Source organism: Physcomitrium patens, chromosome 5, assembly GCF_059467195.1.
Source record: "Physcomitrium patens ecotype Gransden chromosome 5, ASM5946719v1, whole genome shotgun sequence".
Lineage (NCBI taxonomy): Eukaryota > Viridiplantae > Streptophyta > Bryopsida > Funariales > Funariaceae > Physcomitrium > Physcomitrium patens.
The window spans coordinates 2528688-2554020 of NC_143414.1; the positions used below are offsets into that span (position 1 = coordinate 2528688).

The 25333-nt window shown below is 38.5% G+C and overlaps 1 protein-coding gene and 1 long non-coding RNA gene across 2 annotated transcripts; both read left to right on the forward strand.

Moving 5' to 3' along the window:
• Nucleotides 1-1296: 1296 nt before the first annotated feature.
• Nucleotides 1297-3615, forward strand: LOC141045470 (uncharacterized). The gene is made up of 3 exons (XR_012217603.2): nt 1297-2012; nt 2228-2573; nt 2910-3615. It is a non-coding gene; the product is annotated as an uncharacterized LOC141045470 (long non-coding RNA).
• Nucleotides 3616-13549: 9934 nt separating this feature from the next.
• On the forward strand, nt 13550-17399 carry LOC112282299 (arginine decarboxylase). The gene has a single exon (XM_024519729.3). The coding sequence runs from the start codon at nt 15064-15066 to the stop codon at nt 17131-17133; it is 2070 nt and encodes a 689-aa protein (XP_024375497.1). The 5' UTR covers nt 13550-15063; the 3' UTR covers nt 17134-17399.
• Nucleotides 17400-25333: the final 7934 nt, after the last annotated feature.

The window sequence follows — 25333 nt, forward strand, 5'->3', positions numbered from 1 at the left end:
TAAGTAACATAATACTCAATTTTTTTCATTGAAATAAAAACATGTTATTGTTTACTTTTCAGAAAACTACTCTATTGGGGAAGTTGTAGATTATCAATACATTACCAAAATTGATACTAGACCAAACTTTGTAAACTTTTCTGCATGTAAAATTATGTTTGTAGCTGGAAATTTTAAAATATTATCAATATTATATATTACACTATAGAAGCAGTAAATAAATAAAGGAAATAACACTATTTAAAAAAAATAAAATTTAATAATGCTTCCAGAGAAAAACTATCAACTCTTCGAAGAAGGTTGGTGCATGATATCTTCAGATTTTATACATATTGTGCAAATGTTTTGTGTAAAACTATAATATACCTTCTAGATAGATCATAAATAATTTGTAGAAAACACATAGAATTTTTTGTACTATATATACACATACATGTAAATATGAAAATGAATACACTCATATATACATGTGTTTGTAGTAATAATCTCATTTATTCTCTTTAAATTATATGAAAGCTACTTGCAAAACATTTGCACAAATTCTACAATTTCCACTAATCAATCAAATATATATATATATATATATATATATATAACGAAATAAAAATATATATTATATAAAACTACATGTGATTTATTCTTATTTTAATACAGCTTCAAAAATCCTGGCTTTTACAAAATAGTTGGAGAGTTAATGTAAAATAGTAATAGATATCAAATATGAACATTAATTATCAACTGAAAGAGATTAATTTAAAATAAATATAAAAGTTGTGATATAAAAAATCAATGAAGGTTTTTCAAAAAGATTGTTTAAGTTTTTTGTACCTATATTCATTAGTGGATATTCTTCAACCAAAAAAGCTTTAAACTCTTTTTCAGTAACCATAGCATCACAAATTGTGTATGTGTGTGTATGTATGTATGTATGTATATATATATATATATATATATATACCTTCACATACACATAGTAGCAAAATGATAGTTTTTTGTTATAATCTTCAGTATTGTTGAGTTGGCTACGTTTAATATATATGTATATATATATATATATATATATATATATGTATATATATATATATATATATATGTATATCAAAAGTAAATGTAAATACAAAAAAATCAATCTAGTTTCAAACTCATGGTTTGAAATCTATAGATTTGTACCATTTGTAAAGTTCACAAATTGAAATGCATGTTCAGAAATGTAAAGAATGATTGTGATATTATAGACAATTCCCTCCACAGGACACACACATATAACAGAGTGATGCAATATGTATAATAGAGAACAGAAGAGTTTCATGTGTGGGACAAACAATGAAGGGGTTAAAAAAATTACATAAAAAAATTATTTGATTTTTGTTTGCATGAGATGCCTCGTAAGAAGAACCATAATTAGAATGTACATAATATATGTAGATCTGCTCTCCTGGGACGGGGAAAAAGAATTAAGAATGCAATAAAACAAAAATCAGATAAACCATTTCCATGCTCAATAATTATGTATTTATGCAAGTGTATAATATTTCATCTTAACAAACTTTGAGAAACCATTCTTTTTCTTTTTCTTTTTCTCTTTATGTAAATGGAAACATGAATGGACTGATGAATGGATAAATGAAACAAGCAATTTGATAAAGTTCAACTAATTGTTGATGCTCTTTCAATCACACCTGACATTCTTCTATTTTTAGCAATTGGGTTTTGCCATGGCTTTAAACAATTGACACAGCATTTCTACATCGTATTAATGTGCCAGGTGGAGGAAACATTCTGCAGTCAAGTCTTGGATTCAGAAACAAAGGCCCAGGGATTCTTATTTTGCTCACCCTGTTGTGTGTATGTGAGTGAATGTGATGAATAGATTGAGTTTATAATCAAAGAAGTTGCACAAGTCTGACTCCACGAGTAGTCAACGGACGGCGTTGACCAAGTGAGATGGCAGAGAATCCTTGGCCTTTTACAGCTCTGCCATGAGAAGAATGATCAAATAAAAAAATGTTGTGGTGATTAAAACTATCACCCCCAATTATGATTTTAAAATATGGGCTTTGGTTCTCGTTTTGTTTTCTATTTATGAAGTGATAGGCATATATGACCATTGTCTTCTCATAAATGTCTGGATAGTGGGTAAGATATGTAATAGATTTTTATTTTTAAAAATGGGGGTTGAGGCTGCCAACAAATCCACCCACACCACTGATACTCTAATTTGCAATAGGACATGACAATCAATTCACAAGTTCAAAACTATTATTTAGTTATTGAGGCATGAAATCAGAAGGTGTATTTAATCAGATGTGCTGCAAAAGTACCAATGGTTTGTCAAGGAGTGAATTAAGAGCAGTACTCTTGCAGCTTGATATTCTTACATTTCAAAGCTATTCCATGCATCAAAACGGATTGTTAAGATGAGGGGTGGAGCAGTTTAAGGGTCTTTGTAGTCAGAGGAGAAGACAAGAGATCACAATTCATAAATCTTTTGATTACCTCCTAATTGACAAGTCTCTAAAGATAAATCTCAACAAAATGAAGAATCTAAAAGCTGCAGTCACTTACCTTCCCCTGTAAGTATAAAGACCTCTTAACATTAGTTACTTGTAATATATGTAAACTTGATGATTTTGTGAGGATAATTTGATACGATCCCAAATCATGGTGAAAGCACTTTGAGAATTCTACCATATAATAAATTGGAGAATATAAATCTATGTTTATTGAAGGTTGATCACATTGTTTATTTTCATTTTTATTGGTTTTCATTTGGAGGATTGATATATTGGGTTTTCTTTTTCATGCACCTCAAGTTGCTTTTGTAGAGGGCCAATGAACAACATGATGTAAGCAGAAGTTTTTTCTTTTCTCTAACAAGTTTGATTATACCTGATACTTCATGTGTTCAGATTGACCTTTCTCAGAGACGAGATAAGCATTCTATGTCATTGTATGTCAATTGAATGTACACACAAAACTATATTCTATGTCATTGGCTTCATTATCTTAAACTGCATTAGAAAACCACAAAACAAACACATTAGAACTTCTGAACACATATGAACACTAATTTCTGACATAGTGTAAAATTCAAGTAATCAAATACCTATATTTATCTTCAATATTGTTCCTATGTACATATATTTCTACAGACTGTTTTGGTTCAAGTCTTGTTATGGAATTGAAAGTACCTTCAATGAAGGTTGGATGCTAGTCATTGAGTTAGGGAGAAAATTGCAACTCTCTATTTTCATCCTCTTTTTGTTTGTTTGTTTGTTTGTTTTTTTTTTTTTTCTCTCTCCCTCTTGAATACAAGGCTGGAAACACATCATGTCTAGCTTCTTCAACCAAATAGTCTCTCCCACACAATCTAGGACTCACCCAATTTAATGAATGGTGCCACACCCCTTTCGCATCAAAGTCATGGGGGTTTGGTGTGGGAAGCAACCACCATAGCCTCCACACGTGACCACTGTTGTTGTTTCTTTTAGGGTTCTCCGCAATCATCGACTTGTTCAACTTTCACAATCATAGGTGTCATTTTCTCTCTGTCAAGAGAGAACAAACAAACCCTGGGTGAAGATGATGCCGGGCTTGACAAGCAAAGGGAGAGAAGAGGATGATGGGGCATGTTTGTCAAGCAAGTTATCCAAAGTTGTTGGAAGATATGTTGTGACCAAACACCCAAGTGGTTGCCAAAAAGAAGCCTCTTCTCCTCTTCCCCATGCTTTGCTTATGATTGTGAACACAAGTCATGGCCCTTCTCAGTTTCTTTTTTTAGGTAAAATCCATGTAAACAAGCATGGCCACTAGCCATGAATGAAACAAAACAACAAAAACAAAAAAGGAACTAAAAAGAAATACAAAGCATTGTTCACAAAGAGCTTGTATAGTTTGAGCATATTGGTGGGTATGATGTGAAATGGTGTCTTGTTTTCTCATGATTTACCTGAATCATTAAATACAAGAGGAGTGTTGTTGTTTTATATTTTTATGGAATTATGTTTAAATATCTATGTTATAATAATAATAAGAATAATAGTAAAGAATACAATTGAATGTAAAAACATTGAGTACTTTACCAAAATTTCAAGTTCAAAATCCTAAGTAAGCATAATCAAGTATTATATAACTTCATTTAAAACCATATATATTTGATGTTTCTAATTTTATACAAAGTAAAATATAATAGTACTAATACAATTTTGATACAAACGAAGTGTATTTAGAATGTGTAAAATACATTTACAAGATGGAAAAATAAATTCGTTGTTATTGCATGGTATACTGAGTATCAAAGAAACAATTAAATACAAATAGAAATTACAGAATTTTTTTTTTCTTCTTCTTCTTTTTATTATACACATGAAGTGTGTCAGTAACATGTCCATTAAATGATGAAAAATACTCAAGTTGTTTCCATGCTAATATGATTAGAATCAGATTTGATGTCTGCTTTCAAAAATAAAAATCTCATTACAGCTACTATTTTTTATGATTTTATTGTTTTCTAGATTTATTTTTTAAAAATTGCAGATAAGTATAACTTTTATTTAGTGTTGAAACTAACAATTACTTAAAGTGACTGTTTCACTGGAGTTTAAAACACTTGTTGAACTTTTGGAGGACCAATCCACCCTCCCATGAGTTTATTTTTATATATATATATATATATATATATACCATTATATGGGATCTTCAACAATGCAAACAGCAGTTTCTACATATAACACAAGGCTACAAAAAAATGACAAACCAATATTCATTTTGGGTGCTTCAAAGGTTTCAATCCTTACATGCAAATACGAATGTGTGTAAACATGAATTACAGTAATGTTTGTAAATTATATTTCTTGCCATGGAAGAATCCAACTTCCCAATGGTATTAAAAAGTGCCTCAAATATGGGATAATGTGTTTATCAAACCAACAAGATTCATGGTTCCTAATATATCCAACAACTTACACTTGCCTCACTTAGTATACATGATGGCTTAGGCCTTCATCCAACTCCACAATGAAAGGTAAATGGTGGTCTAGTGATTCACACCCACAGAATTCATGAACACTTTTTATGTGAATGTTGTCACTGCACTTTATTCTGGCTTTGTAATCAACTTCATTGTTTTCCTCTCTGCCCATGCTTGTGAAGCAGTCTGTATGGATATAACCATAAGCCAGGGTGTTTTAATATAGAAACACTGATGCAATGCCCAGCTTGAATCCTCTCATCTATTATGGGGGTCCATAAGCACCACCTAATCCATTTGATTCTATTGTCTGTTGCATTGGGTGCTGAATTTATCCATTGTGTTGTTGTGAAGCAACCTCAACACATCCAAAGGGAAGAAGCAGAAAAGGAGATGACTGCTAGTATTCTCATGTGAGGAAAGATGCTCCCCTGCAGCCTTTGGAATATGAGACACATGGGAGAGCACAAGGGGCCGCGGGTTCCAATCGTCAAACTCCACATTCATGATGCATCTTGTGGGTGAGTGTATGTGTGTGAATATTTTATGCCCTTAATATATTGCAGTGGAGGGATAAGGATGTTGGGAGGGATTTGGGTGGAGTGTCAAGAGCAAAGGTGGCTGAGTAAGTTCACCTCATTGGATACACAAAGCTATGTGCCATGTGGGGTGCAATGAGGAGGGAGGAAGGGGATTAAAATAAATAATTAATTAATTAATTAATTAAAGGGGGGGAGATAGGAAGAAGATGATGGAGCTAGAAAGGGCCTCTATGTGAACTGTCTACTTTAAAAAAAAGAAGGCAGCAAGAAAGAGAGAAGAAAACATACCAATATACACACCTGAAAGCTGCCTGAGTATTGAGAATGTTCCACCCAAATGTTTGGGGTTTGATATCCCCCTTAGGGATGTTCTTGACAGGAAGAAATTAGCCTAATGGGATCAAACCAATCTCTTCTTCCCAACTATGAATAGTTTCTTTTTATAACACTTTCAGGTGTTTGTTCTTTTATTTTTTTACAAAGGGAATGATGGAAATGTTATAATACTGTAGTTGTTGCAGTATGATTGTGTTAGATACTTTCAATATTGGGGGGGGGGTACATCATTAGCACAAGAGGAGGAGGAGGGCCCTGGACTTGGGTTCAAATCCCTGTGGGTTTGGAGGCCATGGCTGTTTGTTTGTAGCATCACTAGAGGGGGGAAAGGTGGTGGGCATCTATAGGGGCTACAGAGGGAATCATAAGGGGCTGTGAGGGGAGGACTCAAAGGGGGGCTACATGGGTGAGGGTGTGGGTGTGGGGTGGCACATGTGGGTGCATGTGAGGAGTAGCTCATTGGGGGGACCCTGCCATTCAAAAGCACAGCTATGCCCATCCAATTCCTGGAAACTTGGGCTTGACCTTGGGCATTGCTCCCACTCCACTCTACACCTGGGCCCTTCCTTCACCTTTTTCCTACTTTCTTTCATCCTTCCTTGTGTTCTATCTTTTGGGGTTGTTTTCACCTTCTGTGTTCTTCCCATTCAGTCAAGTCTTTAATTCTGCCCTTTCTTCTTTTAACTCCTTCCCTGTTGTTGGATCTCTCCCTCATGGGCTGAAGAGTGGTTCATTATTGTCCCATCTCCCCAACGTTTGTTTGCATGCACTGTTTGCCTGCTTTTCTTTGCTTGCTATGCTTTGTTTTGTCCTTGTGACAATGGCCCCATGTTTGACTGGTATGGGATTCTGTGATCTCCCCTCAGAGCCTGGAGCACCCTGGTCCCACATCCCAAACACAGGGAAACAAACTTATCAAAAGCTAAAACCTGGCCAATCCAAGCTCTAGCTAGAGCACCCCCCCCCCACTCAAAGATGGAGTTGACTCTCTTCCTTTCCCATTAACTACACACACACACACACATATATATATATATATATATATATATTTGTCTATATACACACATATACAACTTTTTAAAAAGACAGTGAGACTTGCTGAACAGTAGACTTGGAATTGGAGCCACTCTTGATTAATGGCACATAGCCCACTTCACCCACAATTGAGTAGCCTGTCAAAGAAATGTTGAGAGCTTGCAATGGAGGCTAACTCAATCCACTTAAAGCACCACACACACTCACTCCAGCCGCAATTTTCTTTTGCACTATTCTCTAAGCAATGCCAACTCAGATGAAGTTATCCATGTGGCTACCATGTCTGATGCTGACAAAACCAAAAACAGCAAGCATTCTCACAGAATTGCAATGCAATGACAGAGGGAAATAAGGAACTTACCCATAATTATACTGCTACTGTAGTGCAAGGAGGAAGACATGTGCACTGCAGTTAGCCCTCAAGCATTCATGGTTTACTCAACATTGCATCTTTTTCTTCAGAGTTATCAGAAAGCCCAATTCATGAATCAAAGTTCTAGCTCATAAGAAGATTCGCCATGATCACGGATATGTGATGAACAACACAGATTGGAAGGGGTGGTGTGACTAAGACAATTACAAGGATGTAATGTGTCCATCAACTGATTCATTTATGCTTTTGTGTTGTTCTCACATTACAAAATGCAGTTTGAACCCTGGTCAATGCCTAGTAGGGTGCATGTAGAAAATGTAGAAGTGAGCTGTTACAAGACAGTCCATGTCTTGAAAAGCTCTCTTCACTGCAGCAGAGCTAGAAAACCATGTTTGGAACAAGGCTTATTGAAACTATCTACTCTGAATAGTCTCTTGTTTCTATTTTTAAGAGAAATTTGTATTTAAGATAGTGTAATCTTTCCACACCATAGTATCAGTACTAGTAATTTTTTTTTTATGTCTACTTTCTTGGCATAGATCTTGAAACCATTTGAAAATGTTATTGAATGTGCAACTTATGTCAAATAACTCAGATGTTATTCCTTTCAATAGGATAAGGAATAGCAGATTCTTGGTCACACACTTGATAATACAGATGTTGAGTACATTGCTATGTCATACATGTATTTTAAACATCATAAACAGTTTATTCTTTAATCGAGACTCATTTCAGTGTATTCTGCTGTGAACAACATAAGGTGAGAATTGAGTTGAGAACAATTGAAATATATTTGGACATAAATAGACAAATCCTCTAACATCCAAACATGATTGTTCATATATTATGCACACATATAGACAAAAGTTAGATTACACCTAGGCAAAAGCTAAAACAGAAAATGCTCCACATGCCATGTGTGCAGGCAGGATTGGTCGTTCAATCTTAGAGGGAGAGTTCCAGTAAGAGTCAATACATGGTGCTGAGCTAGCTAACCCCCCCCCCCACTTCCTTCCCTCTCTCTATCTGCTTCTTTGGGATGAGAGTTACTGGACAGCACAATATTCCCACCTTATATATCTGGGATTTCTATAAAAAAAAAATTGTGAATTTTGATACTGTAGCAGTCTAATAAGCAACCACTAACTGAAGAAATGAGTTGTGCATTATGTTAGTTTGTATTGTGGGTCACAATGCAAAGCAATCCAGTTGCTGAAAATTGCTGCATTTGCATATGCTGAGACATTTCCAGGTAAATGAGAGTTAGCAGTAGGATAACGAATGAAAATGCAGTTTTAGATATGGCAATTGGATGAGAAGAAAAATAATCTTGACAGAATTTTCTATTTGAATCGTCCAATTCAAGATGTTTTGTCCCGTCTCCATGAGAGGTCTGCCTTTCATTAATTGTGGAAGAGTTACAAAACATTTACTAGCACGGTCGTGAAGAAGTGAGGATGAAGTGGAAACTGTAAGCTAAAAATAGAGGTGTCCTTGCCTTGCCCTTGTGGAGATCATGGTGGAAAATTGCCCCTTCACAACTGCTAGGAGACTCCCTCATGAGCCACACGAAGGGGAGAGGGTGAGAAATGGCCCTACTAGAAAATTTTGGAGCTGAGCCGATACCTGGCGAAGCGCAGCTAAATATGCTTGTCCTTAGTAAAAATAGGCGCAGAAAATTCAGGAGCTGTAGAATTGCCTCCCTCTACATATACCTCCAATTTGTGCACTGAGATTTTGGTGGCCAAGATTTTCCACTTCTGGCAAATGCTATTACTGCCAATTTCCCTGGTTACTGTCCCACCTCTGTCTGCTGCCTTCCCACTGCCCCTTTTTCCTTGCCCGCATCTTCTGCCCAAGGGTAGCAATGTTGTTGTGATTCACTGGGTTGTTGTGTTGATGTAGCTTTTTTCCAACATTCCAGAGCATGACAACACACAAAAAAGAAAAGGGTGGGAGGGGTTAGCTAGCTAGCTAGGAGGACTTGGCACCCATTAATGATCCCCACTATGTCATATTCTCCACTAGTACAAGAGCATTGCACCATGACTGCCATCATCTCCCAACTACAGACCCCCATTTGCAACCTCACTACCAGCTCAAAACCTCAAGCCCCTTATTTGGGTGACACTGATTCACTTCTCCTTCTCTCTTCGCTTCAATTACATGCTTATATTTGTACATACAAAATCATTATATGTTAACAAAAACTCAGACATGGACATACTTAAATCTCTCTCTCTCTCTCTCTCTCTCTCTCTGTGTGTGTGTGTGTGTGTGTGTATTGTGCCTCCATGAAACCCTAATTTTGTGATAATTTAGCATGTTAAGATTCATCAAATTGGGTGGTGCACACACCAAGGTCCCATTACTTGGGTTGATACATTACTCCATGCTTACATCAAGAATAACAAATGGATATATGGAAGTGGAGTGGAGTGAGCATGCATTTGTCAGGGCATAGTGGTGAAAGTTGCTGTTGCAACAAGGTGATGGATCATTGCAGGCAGTGACTTGTTCATGTGAAATGGGCTAGATCACCCTACAAAAGAGGATGTGGTTAATGAAGCATTTATTCATCCATCCAGGTTTGGCCAGGCATGGAAGTATAGCCAGCCACAGGTGCCCAGGTGGACCAAGGGACTGTGACCACATGTGAAGATGCATGGACAAGGGAAGGGTCAGTCCTCCATTTTCATTCACATGAGAATAAGGACAATGTGGGAAAAGAAGAAATGATAGAACACAGGATTCCAGCACATCACTGCATATCACCAAGTGGTGGTGTGGAAATTCAATCACAGAGTCACTTCCACATTGACAGACAAAAACACACACCCACATGTAGGGGAAAAGGGTCCATAGGCTTAATGAGACCAAATCCAATTCATTTAGGTTAGACCATGTCAATGGTATCCTTGGGGAGGATGGATCATCTTGGGTTAATAGGGAGAGTCAAAGGAGCAGAATGGGTTGGTGAGTGAACTCCACAAAAATCTTAGAAAGTAGAGCCAGTCACTTGTGCATTCTCTAAAAGAATGTAACCAAATACTGGGGGGGGGGGGGGGGTCAATGTATTGTGTTTAACTACCAGGGAACACTGAGGTTTTCTCATTCCAGCCTCCCAGCTTATCCTTTGATTTTTGTTCTCCACAGTCCTGATTTGAAGGTGTCAAAGAGGGAAAAAAACCATGGACAATGTAGACAACCACATAATTTCCTGAAACAGATTCTGCCAACCATTCTCTCCTACTTTGACAACTCCTGTATTGCACAATGACAATGCTCTCTATTTCTCTCTCTTCCTCTCACCCCATCATCAAAGCACTACTTGATCACTGCACCATTTCAGGGGGCCTGCGAGTGCCTTGATTTACATTTCAAAAGTAGAGCTTGACCTTCCCAGTCTGAATGGCTGATGGAGCATGCACACATATGCATGTCCACAATCATGCCACATCAGGGCCACCTCACCTGCACCCCCACAAAGTAAAATAAAAGTAGTTGTGAGGACTGAGACTGAACCATACTCTGTGGCCCTTTCCTTTTTCTTTTTCTTTGCCTTCCCTTCCAGCCGTTGACCTAAGGGAGTTGGACCATTGCTCCAGCCATCTGAGTGGTGTGGTGTGGTGCAGTGTGTAGAGGAGTTTTGCATTCCAGGAGGTGAAGAGAGGCCTGCAGTTTCTGAGTGGGCACCCTTAGTCCACCTTTGTGTGTTGAATTCCATAGGAGAGCCAGCTTCAGTCATGGCATGAACTAGTTCCTACCAATACCCAGAGCCTCCATGGTTGAATGTTCCATCCTGCCAGCATTCAAAGCTCTTTTTCTTTTTTCTCTCAGTGTCTGCATTCTCCTTTGCTTGTAACCCAACAAACAAAGGAAGAAGAAACAGCATCAAACCACAAATCCTTTGCATAGAATAAACAGAGTTTGCAAACCCGTTGAACACAATAGCCCATTCACCACTCCCCTGTCACCATATACTATCCTGTATTTGACTGTCAAAACATTGTACTGGTTTGAAAGATTAATGAAATGATAAAAATAACTAAATGGTATTTATGTCTATATATATGTTTACATATCCCATTTTGGGTGCCTTAATCCATAAGGATTGGATGGACCCACTTTCAGGCTTGTGCACTCCATAGAGTGGACAAAATGCTTGCTCCCATCTTTGCAAGCCATTGCCAAGCCCTAGTTTACCATAAAGTTATGGCAACCCTACAGAAGCTCTACAGTAGAATCATCCATCCTCTCACAGTAGAATTAAGTATAAATTTTATATTCTCTTTTTCTTTTGTCAGAGAAAGATGTAACTTGGGGAGTAACATTTGAAGGTGGTCAGTCCTCTGTGATTAGAAGAAATGAAAAGGAATGAGATGGATTAGTGTTGCAGAAAATGTGAGGGTTGTGAGGTGTGGCTGGAGTGTTAAGCAACACTGGAGATGGAATTGGCAGAGATGAAACATGGTTGGCATTGGCTTGCATTTCATACCACAAATTGGCATACTCCAGCAATCAACAAACATGTGGTCAGATTTGGCCCCTACTTTGTGTTGTAAAGGAAAAAGGAAAGAGAGCTTGGGTTAGGATATCAGCATGTGCCCCCCCCCCCCCCCCTGGGGTCAGAAAATTCCATTGCTTGGCTAGAAAGATGGAAAGAAAATAAAACATTCTCTGCTGCACTTGGCCCTTCTGCTAGCTTACCCCATTGCCCAAGCAAAGCAACACAAAAATAATGGTGTTGAAGATGAGAGACAATATCCTGAAAACTAAACAAGAAGAAAAAGAAGAAAGCTTGTGCAGTGGGTGAGACAATCTATTGTACTGAAAAAAGAAGAATACAAGTAGAATGGTGTATGGTTTTTAAACAATACAACTTGATGGAAGGTTGTTTTCCATATATGAATATTCTTACCATATATTTTTTTACTTTTGACAAAAGCATTATGTGACATTTGACTTTTTATAAACAGAATTACAGGTGCCAGAAATTACTAAATGGATAAAACATTTAAGACACATACATGATATTCATGTATTTGCAAAAAAACTGACACATCAATGTAATTTTAACATGCACTTAATTTGCATACATTTACAATAGTCAATTTTGTCAAAGTTGTAAATGATGTTGAAAAGATGATATGCAGTTTGAGAAATCTTCAAATCATTATATATATTCAAAATTATATACATACATACATGTAAATCAAGAAAATATGTGAGATTTATATTAGTAAATTCTATTTTTTTATCAAATAAAAATTATTTTTTAATGATTGTAGTCCTCAACTACAAAATTGGAAAATGAAAAAGAAGATTTAATCTTAATGAAAAATATAAGGACAAATGAAAGCATAAGAGATTGGAATAGCCATGATACCACTTGTGGAACCCACAATGGCAGGCAATGGGGGATTAAGATAACATGCTCATTGAGGAACAAGGGGCAGGGGCCCAAAGCTAGCTGCAAAGCTTTTTTTGTGTTTTGTAACATGACTTTGACATGTATCCCCACATTAATTTATTTTAAAAAAAATCTCTCATTAAACACTTTTTGATTTTAACTACCCCATCATTTCCCTTACTAAATCAACAACACATGTTCTACATGATTTTGCCCAAAAACCTTTAAGAACAATCCTCCACCCATGTCCAGTAACTTTGCCACCCTCAACTGTGCACCAACTCAAATGTATAAATAAGATCTACAAAAATGCAAGCACTACAGTTATTCAAAGAAAACAGTTACAGTCACACACGATGATGATCTGTTTTTAACTTCAAAAGAGGAAACAAAAAACGAGTAAAACACAACTCATAGAGTCTATGTTGTGGATATAACAATACTAACCACAGCCTGCACTGTTGGGAAGGGAGCGCATTTAAAGGGATGAACTGTGCACGTTTTATTAATAATAAATTAGTTAACCATTCAGGTAAATGGGGGTGGAAAGGTGGGTGCGGGAGCAGGCAGGCGAGTGAGTGAGTATGCATGGCCAGGAATAGTGATGACAGGGACAACATCAGCAACGCAGCTGGAGAGCTTGAAGCCGTGTGATGGCGGAATGTGGAACTACCCGGACTCTGGGCCTCGCCGTCAGGGAAGGGAGAGGGTTGGAAAACCCCCAGGGCACGAGTTGGGCCATTCGTGAGCCAGGCCGGTTGTCTACTCACGGTTTTACGGTGGTGGTGACCCATGCCCGGTGAGGAGTGAGTGAGTGATTTTTACGGCGAGCTATTATTCGCAGTCGCGCGTGTGTGGTGGCAGCGGCGGAGGGTGGGAGAAAAAACGGTGCTGCTGGTCGTGGAAGAGGACGGAGATGGAGAGAGGGCTGCTGGCGAGGTGAAGACGAGGCTTGTGGGTGAGTGAGCCGAGGGGAAGAAGAGGAAGCGGAAGAGGAAGGCGAGGAGCTAGCTGTGGGGGGTGGGACCTTAAGGGGCCAAGCTTAGGGGTGTGTTAGAGGGATCTCTCTTCCTTATATACTTCCCACGCCGCTGGGGATCCTCATTACTTGCACTTACTTCGTTTGTTCTCAACCCGCTCCTTCCAATCCCCCCCCGCCCACTCCCCCATCATCTTCACCCCGTCCCTTACAATACCACCGCTACTGCTATCACACTTGAATTCCTTGCAGCCAGCCAGCCGCCCCCACGCCTATCATCCAACGTCTTCCCACTTAGCCTTCCAACTGTTTGCCGCCACACCCCCCCCCCCCAACGCGCAGCCTTCGAATAACTCCCCCCCTTCCTCTGCTGCCTTTGTATATCTGCGCTTAGTGCCTGCTCTGTCTTGCTTGACTGCATGCTCTGCGAGTCAGCTCTGCTCTGGCCATTTCTCGCTCGGCATTTGGGTGTCTCTGCTAATCGTCTTCCGTTCTCTTGAGTCGCGAGAGCGTTAATTACGGTGGAGGGCGCTTTGTCGTTCGAGGCGTGACAACTTGGTGTTTATTTGGGACAGGAAGGTGAAAGGAAAGAAGGAGGTGGGATTAGGTGTTTGATTGCAAGGAAAGACCGGTTGGGTGGTCAGTTGTTGTGAGAGTTCACAAGTGATTGGGATTTCTGGTCGGTCTTCCTGAATAGGGTCGTGCCTTGTTTCTTTCTGCGAAGTAAGAGTCGGGTTGTCGCGAGCTTGTTGCGATCGTCTGCGTGGCGCTTACTCGGGGACAATATTTTTGCTCCCGTAGTTGGTTTTTGGGTTACTGTTATCTGGTTTGAGCTCTTCTTCCGTGACTCAGGAATCGGTTTAAACCTTCAATCCTGCTAAGGTGTCGTGTATCGTTCTTTCTCCAATATCTGCCAGTATTTGGACGCTTATTTTCCGCGTTTCCGATAATTCTTCGCCCAATACCATTAGAAGTTTTTCTTCTGCGCAGCTCAATGCTGCTGCTGTAGCGAGTCTATTCTTTCCCGTTAAACCTTGAGCTACTCTTGATTCCACGCTTGTTCTCCGGAGAAATTGGCATCTATTTCTTTCTGCTTGTTGGGGTCGCATTGTTCTTTACAGATTTAGTTGCTTCACGCTATCTGGTTCGCGCGCTTGTCCGTCAGGCCTGGCCTGTTGTTTGTAGCACAAGAAAGTCGCTCCCTATCGTTCTCTCTCCTCCCCCGTGTTATACCAGACAGCCCTGCTGGCGACCTCAAGCATTTCCGCGTTTGCCCCCGCCGCTGCTCTCAACCTCTCTGGTTCCACTCAGCCTTTAGAAAATTGATTCAGTAGCGGTCGAGCCGAGGCTGCGGCCTCGGCTGCTAGCCAGGAGCGTGCTGCGCCGTATTCTGCACCCATCTTCCCGAAGGAAAAAATGCCCCCCCTAGCAGACCCCATGCTTTTTGACCCTTCTTTCGAGCTCACCAGTTCTCTCTGTGTGAGGCCTTTTAAACCATGGTCTGTCCAGAGCTCTGCGCAGCTTTACCGTGTGGACGGATGGGGAGCCCCTTTCTTCAAGATTAACTCCCGTGGTAACATGGCTGTGCGACCTTACGGTGCCAAGACCGCCCCCAACGACGAGATCGATCTCATGGACACCGTTCACAAGATAGTCGCGAGCCAGGACAACATCACCATGCCTCTGATTATCAGGTTCCCGGACATTCTCAAGAACCGGATGGACACCTTACAAGCGGCCTTCGATAGAGGTATCACGCGTCAGAGGTACGCAGGACGCTTCCAGGGTGTTTTCCCAGTTAAGTGTAACCCTGATCGGTATCTAATTGAAGAGATCGTTTCTCACGGCCGCCGTATCAATTTCGGACTCGAAGCTGGTTCAAAGCCAGAGCTTCTAATGGTCATGGCTGCTATGTGCAACGCTAGTACTACTGCATTCTTGATATGTAATGGCTACAAGGATGCAGAGTACGTGAAAATGGCGCTGGCAGCTCGTAGTATTGGCCTCAACACTGTGATAGTTTTGGAGCAGTTGGAAGAGCTTGACATTGTTATCAAGATGAGTAAGCAGCTACAGATTCGGCCCGTCATTGGTGTTCGGGCGAAGCTGAGCACTAAACACGCAGGTCACTGGGGCGAAACCTCGGGTGAGAAGGGGAAATTTGGTCTGTCCACTTCTGAGATTGTACAGGTTGTGAAGCGGTTGCGGAAGGTTGACATGTCGGACTGCTTGCAGCTTCTGCACTTTCATATCGGCTCTCAGATCCCTTCACTCAGCATTGTAAGGGAGGGCGTTAGTGAGGCTGCTCACATCTTCTGTGAGCTGGCCCTCATGGGCGCCAACATGAAGGTTATCGACATTGGAGGAGGGCTAGGTGTGGACTATGACGGGACTCACTCCTCGTCTTCGGACATGTCCATCGGATACAATATGGAGGAGTATGCAGAAACAGTTGTTGAGGCAATAAAGGAAGCCACCATTCAGAAGAATGTTAGTCAGCCTACTCTGTGTTGCGAGAGTGGCCGTGCGCTCGTCTCGCACCACTCGGTTCTTGTGTTCGATGTCCTTTCGGCTCACAAGAATGGCGGGAGTGCCTGCGACCGAGGAGTCTCTTACAATATTGACGGTCTTCCTGAAGCTCTGGCATATTTAAGGGACGATCTTGTAAGGAGTGTTGATGATGGTGATCATGAATGCATTCTGACATGTGCGAAGAAGCTGAAGTATGAAAGTACCCGTCTGTTCAAACAGGGATTACTTGGCCTCGAGGCTCGTGCAGCCATTGATGAGTTGTTCGAAATTGTCTCCGTCTTCGTTGACCAGAAGGAAAGTGATGCTAACATGGACCAGAATGGTTGCGGTGATCGACCCGGAAGTCATAAGGCGAGCAGCGATTATTACACCACGTATCACATTAATTTGTCCATCTTCAAGTCCATTCCGGATAGTTGGGCCATTGGCCAGCTCTTCCCCATTGTTCCTCTTCATCGTTTGGAGGCTGAGCCGACTGAGAGAGTCATTCTCTCTGACCTTACATGCGACAGTGATGGAAAGGTCACGACTTTCATTGGGAATGACAAACCTGGTGCGGAGACAGCGAAGCATCTGCCTGTTCATGAGCTTGAAGGTGACAAACCCTATTACATGGGGATGTTTCTCGGAGGAGCATATCAGGAAGTGCTTGGAAGCTTGCACAATCTCTTCGGTAATCCACATGTCATTCATGTTGTGCCGTCGAAGAGCGCGGGTGGCTTCCGTATTTCCAAGTTTCTCCGAGGTCAGAATTTGGCGAATGTATTGTGCGCGATGAATCATGAGCCACACCTGATGTTTGAGAACCTCAAAGAACGAGTGGACGGTTATTTGGATGGAACGTATGAGAAGGAAATCACTGCAGAGACTTTGATGTCCAGCTTCACCTCTTACACATACCTTGCCCCAGAGAGGAGCTGTGCTTTTCAGCTCAACAAGAGTTTCTACCCTTAAGGCACTGGCACATTGTGTTTCATAGTATGCCTTTTTTGCAGAATGTTACGTTTCGCTGTCTAGTTATACAGATTCAGGCATGGGCTTTGCAGGCACTGTGGGGTTGACAGTATCCATGGTGTCTGGAGAACATTGTTTTCTTGCCCTCTTTTACAAACATTCATTTTACTCAAGACGCTGCAATTCACCAATTGCGAAGTTGTGTATTTTGTCCTTGCACAGTAACCTTTTTATTTTAAAAAACATTTCTCTCTTTTTCTTTCAAATGGAATTCAAAGCCGGTTGTGTCAATTCTCAATTTTCTTTCTTTTGTGCGTTGGTTTCTGAATTGACCAATTCCCTGTAGATGCTGTCTACAAACCTAATGGTATGGTTTTTCTGTATGGACGAGAAGAGCTGTTTACTAGCTGGTGTAAATGATTGATACTGACCTGATCTGCTTTGGCTGATCAATAAGTCTTGATGAATTTTTATTTGAACATTGCACAAACTTCTCCTAGTTGTATATTGGTTTCTGTATCGTTTCTTCTCTTCTGTTTAAGAAAGAATCGTCAAGCGAGGATAAACGTGTTGTCAATTGCAGTAAATATCAGGAAGTCAGTGGGATTCTTCAGAGGGTATATGTTGATATTCTCAAATCGAGGACACGTCCAGGTGTACCATTGACCTTGCTGGTCTTATCCCGATGGTTTGATCTTTAGCTTTGGTTCCCCTCTTCACTCTGCAAGAAATCAAGTCAATTAGATTTGGCCTGTCGTTACAATGTGAGTACGAGAGTCTTGTCTGTGGTTGCTAGGTTGTACCTCCATTGATCTTTTTTTGTAGATTAGTCGACGATGAATCACATTGTTGAAAGGGAATGTACCTGTCAATCTTTGCTTTAAAAATGTTAGCAGTGGGCTGTTGCTACTTTTGTTTCCTTTTCCAATTCTTTAGATGTTTGCTTTTCCAAGAGAGTGTTTTTAATGTGATAAATGCAGGTGTGTTTCCCCAGCAAACCATTACTTTGTGCCTCTGAGCTGGGTTGTGCTGGTTTTGAGGAACTAGCATTGGTTTGCAAAGGGGCTTAGGATATCATAGAAGTCTCTGAAAACACGTATAGAATCTCTGATTTGCTAAACCATGGTCAAGAACTGTGCAAGCTGTAATCGTGGATAGCTTGCCGTGACCTCAAATACGGTGGCCCCTTAGGTAGTTTCTATTTCCTTCACACCAATTTGTGAATCTTAGTTGGAAATGCTCGCAGTTGGAATCTTTAACTGAAAGGAAATAATCGTTGTCTACTCGATTAGACCAACTTTTTCAAGTACCTGGAACCAGTTGCAGAAGTTTTGATGGCTGCAACAAATTTTCAATGAGGTATGTTAAAATGTGCATCTTGCAAGTATAGTCATTCTGCAATTTCGTGTATTTCTACACAGAGTGTCTGCTGATTATTCTATTTTATCTGTGGCCTTAAGATAAATGTTAGATACTAATGAGAAAGTAGGTTGTTAAGTATGCCCTTTCACACATCGATTGAAATCCAGACACACTTTTCTTGTTTAGTAAATATTTATGCACAGGTTCCTCTGATATGTATCAGGATGAACTCTAATGAATGCATTTGTGAGATTGAACATGTTGCCAGGTTGAAAGGTAGGTTAAAAAGAATAAATAAATAAATAAAAACATAGTATACCCTAATAAACACAAGTACAGGTTGTTCATGTCAATCTTCAAGGAGTATGCAGTCATCCGTGTTAATTGTCATAGATTATGTTTGAAGGTGGTCAGTTAAACATTTGGGTATATGTCATTGTTTGTTGGAGGTGAATCCTATCTATTCAAAAGCACGTTGGAGAGATGTTGGAGACTCAGATCCTGCCCATTCAAAAGTAACTGTCTGGACGATAAGATCGGCATTGCTTTGAGTTGTTTTTTTCACAATAAGAAGAATAGTAATGAAATTGAGGATGATATTGTGGAGAAGTGCTTTAAACAGGGGAATATTAAATTGGCCCACAATAAGTAAAATACAAATAACCATTAACATTTCTATCATTCGGTATCCTCAAAAACTTCTAGTTTTACTACATCTCTCCTGAGGATTCTTCTTTCCAATTAACTTCTAACATCTCTCCAGTTTCCTTTTGATCTAATATAATTTTCTTATTGTTTGTTTCTAGCTTTGCAGCTGGTCTCTCACACTCAAATTCTTATCTCTTTCTTTAAATTATTCCATTACAACTCTTTTTAAGAGTTCTATTTTCTATCTATTTCATCTCCTTGCAAAATGTGCACATTATCAAGTGTAAAAGTTAGGAATTGGTAAAGGTGTGCAAAACCTCAAGTAGTGTGGGAGCAAAGTGGAGACATGTAGGTCAATTTAAGTGTTAAGTAGATAAATTTAATATTTCCTTTGTATATTTTTAAAATTTTAAGTATGATTTCAATAATTATATGAAGTTAGAAGAATGCAAATACTAAAAGTGATCAAAACTCAAGTGAAATATTGTACATACATATATCTTTATATGTTTTAATATATATATATATATATATATATATTTTAATAATTTCTTTTTTATTTATCTATTCCTAATCTCTCTTATACATATAAATATATATCAAAAAAGTCATATTTTTATAATGTTTTTTTTTTCTTCATCCTTCTTTATATAGGTTTTATGACATCTTATTTATTTTTTAGATTAAATTTGCATAGAAAAAAAATAAATACCATTTTTTTAAAAAAAATTCTTTGTTATAATCAATCATTTAATTGGATGTAGTTACAACTCATAATTATATTTATTAATATATTTATATAGATAAATAGAACTATGTAGAAATAAGTAGAAATAGATTAAATTATTGATATCTTCTTAAGAAGCTTTCTAGAAGCTATGTAGACTTTCCACATATTTATAAGTGATTAATAGGTTGAGAAGTTGGTCCACTTGTTGGCCACATGTTACTTATTTAGCCACATGTATTATAAGTTGGCCATGTAGCATACATATCAAAAATACACCCTACAAATTATATAAGTGACTTGTAAGTTAGATGTATGTCATATGACATACACGATATTGCTATTGTAGAGAAAGAATCTTGCTTTACAAAAACACTATGCCTCTAGTTTCTATTAATTATTCTATTGTCTCTTAAATATATTTAAAACATAATTCAATAAATTCCAAGTCATCTTTGAATCTTTTTGTCTTTGAATAAGTTGATAAATCATATATTGAAAAAATAAGAGAATAAATCCTTTTTTGAAAGCAATTATATTATTCTCCAAAGAAGGTTTTAACTTTCAAAAATTTAAAATTCTAAATCCTACCATGACTTTGAATCCTAAATCCTATTCAAGTCTTAAATCATAAATTCAAAATTTTAGTTCCAAATCTTAAATTCTAAATCTTAAATCCTAATTTTAAATTTTAAATTTTAAATTCTTAGTTTATTATCAACGATATAAATCTCAAAAAACTAAAAGATCAATATACTCTTGTGCCACTTAAAAAATGCTAAAAAATCACTCAAAGATGATATGATATTAAACTACAATGACTATTGCCAAAGATAAAAAGACTATAAAATTTTGAAATAAGTCTAGGGACTTAAAAGGCATCAAAAAGAGTAAAGAAGGCTTCAATTTTGCTTCTATATATACTCTCTAACTAGAAGCTACACAATAATATTCTAAAGAACTTTCAACGCATGTCCAATTTATAAGACACCTATCTTAACTTGCAAAGCAAGATTCTTATATATGTGACACATCATTAGCTTGTACTACAAGCTATTAACATGTTGTTAAAGACAAGAACATAATAAAGACAAATAAACAAGTGAGACTTCTTTCAAAGAAAGATGATAAAATGGAAATAACTTGATATGTATATTAAAAAAAAATTGGAATGGCTATTACCAAAAGACAAGAAAACTAGAGTCCCTTGAAACTAGACTGGAAGTAAGAAAGGATTTGACAAGAGTGAAGACGGCTTCACTCTTGTCTCTATAAATACTAGCTAACTAGGGGCTATGTAGAGACGTTGTATAGGACCTCCTATATGTCTTCACTTTATAGGATACATGCCTTGACTTATAAGGCAAGTTTTTTTGCGTGTGGGCTACATAGTTAGCTTGGTCTTCAAGCTAACAACATGTGAGGCACATGGCCAACTTATTGCCCACGTTTCTAATCCAAGAAGTCAATTAAAGACACCTATAAAGTCAAAACAACATCTATAAAGCTTCTAAGAAGCTTCCATACTAAATACTATAGAATTAACTTACTTTTACCTACTTTTACTTACTTCTACCTATTTATACATGTAATTATTGGCTTCTATGTGTATGTCCGTGACATTACCCCCCTTTCTGGGGATGAGTTCCACGAGGGGCGATAATCATATGTTGAAAAAATCTATGATGCGACAAGTTGTATTTGCCACATACTCTGATCTTTGTTCTCTTCGAAGATGATTGATAGGACCTTTCAACCATCAGTAGTGTCCTATACTAGGGCGGAAAGACCACCTAGTTATTTAATCATTCTTGAGGTCTTCATAACTTCTTTCGAATAAAACATTTGAAACACCATCAGGAGTTGTTCCTACCTCTAGTAAAATCACCAAACATTGGGAGTCCCTTTTAAGGTCGTGATATCAAATACATTATATTTTGCCATCTATTTGAGGAAGAACATGTCGTTCTTGAAGATCTTCATCTCGATTGCGTTATCTTGAAGGTTGAGACAATCGTAATATTTCATCTGGTAGGTTAGCAAATGAAGGCTTTTGAGTCAAATCCACTGGTTGTTGGTTCTCCATCTCCTCAGCATTACAACTACAAAGAAGCTATAAACAAGGATTAAAAGTAGAATGATATCTTGCCTAGATCTTGTTTCTTTTATAAAGAAGGTTTTCATCTTGATTTTGATGGATGTCGTCGATGAAAAGCCTCCACCGCCTTTGTTGCATTTACAAGATTCTTTACTGGCTCCTATGTGGGTTCACTAATATCATATCCAAGCCAATCGATAAGATATTTCAATTTATTTTGGTGCCACCTTGAATCTAAGACTTCTTCCACTTCAAACACTTCATTATTATCTACTTCTATAAGAGGAGGTGGAGCTTGTCTTTTTCTTGTTATGTCCACTATCTTATATAATTCAAGAAGAGATATGTAGAATACTGGATGGATTTTTATTGACTCCAGTGTCGTGTTGTAACACGAGTATACCGTGAAAATATAAAGAAAAGAGACTTTTATTAATATTCAGTTACCTCGAATATTGGGAGCAACGACCAATTCCAATGCAAATACTGAGTAGCCAGGTTCAGTCACCCCGTTACAGTCAGTCGGGGCATACTGAAATGCTCCATTCGATTTCAATAACGGGAGTCAACAGGAAGGAAAAGGACCAATTCACACGACGGGTGAGCCTGGTTCGAAGAGCCAATTGGATCCAATTTCGAGAATCTAATCCGGGTCCTCTTACCCAATATGAGACTTGAATTGGTTAGGCAACCCAATGCAATCTAATTATGAAAAAATCCGGGTCTTACTACTGGACTCTTATCCAATATGAGACCTGAATTGGTCGGGCGATTCAATGTGGTCCCGATTACGGGATTTCGATTCTATTTCAGGCTGTCCTATTCTCTGTGCCGTTTCGGGGAACGTTGTTTTCGGTAAAAGGATCTCTTAAAGGTAAAAACGGGGGGAAAAGCTCTGACGGCGAGAGCCAATTTCGGATCCAAGCTTGACAGCGGGAGCCAATTCCGGATCTAAGACGGAAGATTGAAGAAATTCAGAGGATAAGGTTTAGGAGGGGGTTTTTTTTTTTTATTTTTTTTATGGGGAGTTTTTGAAGATAGGAGAGAGTTAGCTTCATGCTTCGGGGTTGGGGAAGAAAAGATAGAGAATTGGGTTTTTCTTCTTCATAGGGTTTTGGGAAGACTGAGGCAATCGTTGCTGAAGTCAGTGTTGTAATGGTGAATCGGGATTTTTAATGAAGTGGGTGTGATCACTCTTGACTGTTTTGTGAAATCGGAGTTACGTCTGTAATTGGAGAATTAAAAGGGTGTCTATAGGATTGAGTATGCGGAGTGAATGAAATTTATTGGGTTAATCTAACAAGACAGTTTGTGGATACAAGATCGTAAGTACAAAGCGGTATCAAAGATTAACAGTTTGGGTTGGTCGGGGTTCTCTGTAACGTTTAGAGAGCTACCGGCTGGGACAAAAAGGACTTTGGCGAGCAATCGAAGGGGCATCCGTATAGATTTACGGTGTATTCTTGCAGTCGTTTATATTCTAACACTCAAAAACTGATAGAATGCTTGACTACTGGCAAATCTCCATACTACCTTCTACAGCTAGACACCCGACGCGTTCTCGAGCATGAAAGTACGTAATATGATATAAGTGGTGAACCCGACGTGAAAGCTTGAGGTGGAAGGTATTGGATTTTGGTTGATTTTATCATTATTTTAATGAAAATGAAAATAAAAATTTTAAAGGGTTTTTGGGAGGAGTTTTTGGTGAGGATTCTTCTAAAAGACAAGGTATGCACATGGATCCATCTATTGCTAGTATGTTTCAAGCCTTCTCATTAGCAATGCAGCAACAACAAAGCAATAATCGAAAGGAAGCTTTGGCAACCAAAGCATTGCAAGCAGTGGTCAATAAAATTGATCAATTTGATGGGAGGAATATTTCAAGGTATTTAAGATGTTATGTTCGTGAATTGGAATTAAATCGGGTTTTTGAGAAGAAAATGGTTGAATTATTTGGACTTGCCACGATACCGGAGATGAGAGACCACATTACATTGATTACGGATCGTTATGGGAATTCATGGGAGGTTTTTTTACATGCATTGAAAGACAAATATTTCTTGGAAGATGCTGATCGCATTACTAAGAAGCTGTTTCTGGAATGGATTGAATGGCCCAATAAGAAATTGCAAGCAACAGAGCTACTAAGGGAATTTGAGAGGCAGTACTCTCAATTATCGAGGGTAGAAAAATTGACATTGGAGCCGAACAAGGTTGATCTATTTCTTCAAGCTGCTGATGGAGAATTGCAAGAGAAATTAGAACTCCTTCTTGAAGACAAAGAAGAAGATGAAGGATTGACAACAAAGTAGAAGAACATTGAAGATGCGGTGGGGTTGCTTACAAAAAAAGAAAGGAAGAAGGATAGGAGTAATATTCCAAAAATAGTACAAGCACCCAAAGCTCCAGTACGTACAATACCACCAACAATGCCTACAGTTCAACCTTCGACATCCTTATCAAAGAAAGTAGATGTGGGGATGGAAGAAATTATACAAGGAATGCGAGATCTTCAAATCAAATTGGCAAGACTTGAAGAGAATACTTCTATAAACAATTTGAAGAATGTTTCAAAACAAGGATATGTATAAAGATGCATTTGGTGTGATGATGCTTCACACACTAGAAAAGATTGCAATGAAATTAATAATATGATACGGCAGGGAATTATTTGCTAGAAAGATGGGAAGATAGCATTGAAAGATAGGGATGATCTTCTTCAAACCAATTTTGGCAAGGGAGAAATAAGAGCATTGCTTCAAGATTACTTAAAAGAACATGAAACAGTAGCACGAGAAAGTGCAAGTTGTGGTACTAGAGTAGATGATGAAATTGGTGGAAGTACAGAAACTAGTGAGTTTTGGGCTTTTATTTTTTCTACAATGCAAGAAGAGAAATTATCTCGAGAAGCATTATTGAGGACTGCAGCTACAATACGAGGTAGAACAGGTTGGGAGGATCCTGTTGAGTCTCTTTCAGTTCATGCATATATTGCTAAGAGCCAACATGAAGCTTTGATGGAAGAGAAGAGACGAGGAAATTTTGATGATACTAGAGAAGGAAATTCTTCTAAGAGGCAAACTCGAGGAGACAAGGCTCGGGAGGTAGCTTCACAAGAATTGCATGTAAAGGATACATCAACATCATTGGGAGAAAAAACAAAGGAGACAATAGATAAGGGCAAATCAATTGCTTATAAGCTACTTTCTGACATTGAAGCGGCAACAAATGTGAAAAGGGTGTTGGAAGAACGTATATTAAACGCTAAGGTGGAATTCACATTGAAAGAAGTCTTGGAAATCGTAAAGAAGGAGTTTCATGATGTTATCATTGACAGCATTAAGCGAAAGAGGCAATTAATG